Source organism: Salmo salar, unplaced genomic scaffold, assembly GCF_965601325.2.
Source record: "Salmo salar unplaced genomic scaffold, fSalSal1 ptg000861l, whole genome shotgun sequence".
NCBI classification, from domain to species: Eukaryota; Metazoa; Chordata; class Actinopteri; order Salmoniformes; family Salmonidae; genus Salmo; species Salmo salar.
Window position 1 is genome coordinate 72,501 of NW_027675525.1, and position 3,842 is coordinate 76,342.

Consider the following 3,842-nt stretch of genomic DNA (forward strand, 5'->3'; position numbering starts at 1 on the left):
CGCCTCCTACTGTGCTGGAGTGTTCGTTCAATCACGGTTTACACCATTTCTAAATCCTCCTACCTAACTCAGTACTTCTGAGAAAATAAAAAAGATCCCTACTAACTTCTAATAGACCCTCCCCCATCCAACCCCGTCCAACCTCAATGACCCTACACTTCAATCTTTCCCTCTCTTCAACATCCTTACAACAATATAACAACACATGCTCCACCGTTTCATTGACAATACCCTCCATTTACATTTTACATTTTTGACAAAATACATTTGGAAAATAGGCTCTCAATTCTCCATAATAACATTAATACCTCCAATAGTAGGTCACTCCTAATAGATTTACCAGATGATAAACTATTCAATACAGACAGAGAATCTGAGGATACTATAATTCTAACAGGCTGTACGTCCTCCACCCACTGGAGGACAACTATTATCACCAACAGTTCAACTGAGTACACTGACAGTTCATCTGTTAGTCTTCTACATATCTGCACATCACATTCAGGAAGGTAAACACCTGCTCCTGTGGGCCCACTATCTGGGCCCTTGGATCCATCTGTGAAAAGAGGTAAAAAAGCATAACAACTTCTACCTTTGTAATTGTCAACCAGTTTCCCTTTATCACTGACTTCTGACCCAATCTTTTCCTTTTGTCTCCCAAGGTTAGATCAACAACAGGATCTGGGAGTAACCATGGAGGAACATCCCCTATCACCACAGAAAGGGCCAACCTCCAACTCCCTGAAACTACTCTCATCAGCAAGCTTTCCAACTGTCCAACCAAAACCACTGCCTTGTCTACTAGTATATTCCCAACAGTCATCTAGAACAGTAGCAGTGGGATGCTCAACCTCACAGCCTTTCAACCCAATAAGCTAATGACAATTTATTACGTTGTATATCCAAAGGCATCTCACCTGCCTCACCTGGACTATAATATAAATCCATGATATTATGGGATACAGAATGGGAAAAGGGGAAATTATGATAATACTAAAAAACACCCTTCTAACTAACCCTACACTCATTAAAAACCCACTACCCCCATTCCACTACTTTGACCCTATCTGCTCCTGCACCAGGCCAACTAACCCTACACTCATTAAAACCCACTACCCCCATTCCACTACTTTGACCCTATCTGCTCCTGCACCAGGCCAACTAACCCTACACTCATTACAACCCACTACCCCATTCCACTACTTTGACCCTATCTGCTCCTGCACCAGGCCAACTAACCCTACACTCATTAAAACCCACTACCCCATTCCACTACTTTGACCCTATCTGCTCCTGCACCAGGCCAACGGCCTGGGAGGACGGGACACCACCACTCAACACACCCTGGAACTCTTCTGAAGTCAAATCTAGTATGACCAAATACTTCTCTGCAGCTGCCACCAAAACAACATATTTTTGTTCTGTGATTTACATTCCATTTCTGCGGTACAGTTGATAACCATTTGCTATGAACACTAAGAAGCCAACCTTACTGAAGCATATATCACTGGTTGGCCCATCCCTCTGTGCTGTCACAGATCTACTACTCACAGGGATCCTCTCAGGACCCCTCAGCCTTGACCCATCCTCCTCTACTTTCTTCACTGCCTCAGCAGTGACAACCTGTTCCCAACAGTGGGGTCAGTGGGATTGGATAGGGGCCCCTCTACCTCTCTCTCTCTCTCTCTGACTGGAGGAGACAGGTGAAATGGTGTGTCTCCTCTGGTCAACAATACTCACCTTGAGAGACTCCACAGCCTGTTGGAGCTCCTTCAGCTCCTTCTCTCTCTCCTGGAATCTCTGCTGGACCTTCTGCTGACTCATCCCCAGCTGCCTCTGTGGAGAATCACTCTTCAATGAGCTATCAAGCTTTATTAGTCCAGTAGATCAATAGTATAGTAATGTGACATAGGGCCCATAGAGAGGAAGGTCTAAAAAATGGATGGTCCATTTACTAAATGATATTTATTTGTTGCTATGTGAATGATTATAGTTTTTATGGTAGGACTACATGTATCAACGGGTTGAGACTGAACTTTGGACTCATAAAAGGGTATTCAGAATGATAATAGTGTTTGACATTATAAAATGGTGATACATCTGGAGAATCTGGGTTGACATATCTATATACTCAAGGTTTGTGTTCATATTTGTTCTGCTGAGGATCCATTTCATTTCAATGATCTCATATTCAAACAGCCTTAGTTCCTACTGTATCTTTAATTCTTTGTTTATCAGACAGTCACCAACAAGTTGTTCTGGTTTTACCTGTTTCTCAGTCCTCTCTGCTGCAGCTGACACTGTATCATGGCCTTTATGTTCGTCCATCACACACAGCAGACAGATACACTGCTGATCGGTACGACAGTAAACCTCCAGCAGTTTGTCATGATGAGAGCAGATCTTCTCCTGTAGTTGTGCGGTGGCTTTGACCAGCTTGTGCTTCTTCAAAGCAGGAGATTCGTAGTGAGATTGGAGGTGAGTCTCACAGTAAGAGGCCAGACACACCAGACAGGACATGAGGGCTTTCTGCTTTCTGGTCCCAGTGCAGAAATCACACGCCACATCTCTAGGTCCAGCATAGCACAGAGCAGGAGGGGGAGCAGCCTGGAGTCCTGTCTTCTTCAGTTTCTCCACCAGCTCAGCCAACATGTTATTTTTACTCAGCGTAGGCCTCGGACTGAAGGTCTGTCTGCACTGAGGACAGCTATAGACCCCTTTCAGAACATCCTGATCCCAGCAGCCCTCAATACAGCTCCTACAGTAACTGTGTCCACAGGGGATGGTGACTGGTTCCTTCAGTAGATCCAGACAGACAGAACAACAGAACTGGTCCTGGTCCAGCAGAACTCCCTGTTGAGCCATTTGGACGGTTGTTCACTCTCACACAGACAGACGACACAGAGACTCAGATCAGTTTCGTTTCCTCAGAAGAGAGTTTGTGGGAGGGGGAGGGATTTCCTGGTTCTGCCAGAGGGGTGGGGTTAGAGGGGAGGGTGGGGTTAGAGGGAGGGTGGGGTTTAGAGGGAGGGAGGGGTTAGAGGGAGGGAGGAAGAGAGAGAGGAACTGCATGCAACAGCAAGAGGGAGGACAAATAGTTTTGTTCCAATGTTAGAGCCCTTAACATGGAACAAATGACATAATGAATCTTAAAATGTGAGTTGTTAGAATATATGAAGGGTAACAGTTTTTCTATGAAGTACGTATGTATCATTATTTTAATTTTAAGCATCACATCACAGTACACAGTGTATATATATATATATATCATTGCTTGTCCTAATATTTTCATTGACTTTTTAGATTTGCCCTCTGTGAGCTGGGAACACAAGCATTGTTAGATATTACTGCACTGTTTGGAGCTGGGAACACAAGCATTGTTAGATATTACTGCACTGTTGGAGCCAGGAACACAAGCATTGTTAGATATTACTGCACTGTTGGAACCAGGAACACAAGCATTGTTAGATATTACTGCACTGTTGGAGCTGGGAACACAAGCATTGTTAGATATTACTGCACTGTTGGAGCTGGGAACACAAGCATTGTTAGATATTACTGCACTGTTGGAGCTGGGAACACAAGCATTTCACTTCACCCACAATAACATCTGATAAATATGTGTATGAAACCAATAAAATAAAATGTGATTGTATTGTTGAAAGTGTTAGATAATTCTCAATCCGTGTTGTGTCTTGTCTAAGAACAGCCCTTAGCCGCGGTACTGTATAATAAACCATATATCACACCTCCTCAGGACTTATTGATTTATAAGGCATTATAAAGGTGATTAAAATAATGATACATACGTACTTCATAGAAAACTGTTACCCTTCATATAT

The 3,842-nt window shown here is 43.5% G+C and overlaps 1 protein-coding gene across 1 annotated transcript in view; it reads right to left on the reverse strand.

Moving 5' to 3' along the window:
- The window catches only part of LOC145877320 (tripartite motif-containing protein 16-like), a 10,196-nt gene extending 7,291 nt beyond the window's left edge, over positions 1 to 2,905 (reverse strand). Inside the window, exons 1-2 of the mRNA XM_082972636.1 lie at positions 2,269 to 2,905; positions 1,741 to 1,836 (exon numbers count right to left, since the gene is read on the reverse strand). Coding sequence (XP_082828762.1) covers positions 1,741 to 1,836; positions 2,269 to 2,865 — 693 coding nt within the window. The 5' untranslated portion in view covers positions 2,866 to 2,905. The remainder of the gene's footprint in view (positions 1 to 1,740; positions 1,837 to 2,268) is intronic.
- Positions 2,906 to 3,842: the final 937 nt, after the last annotated feature.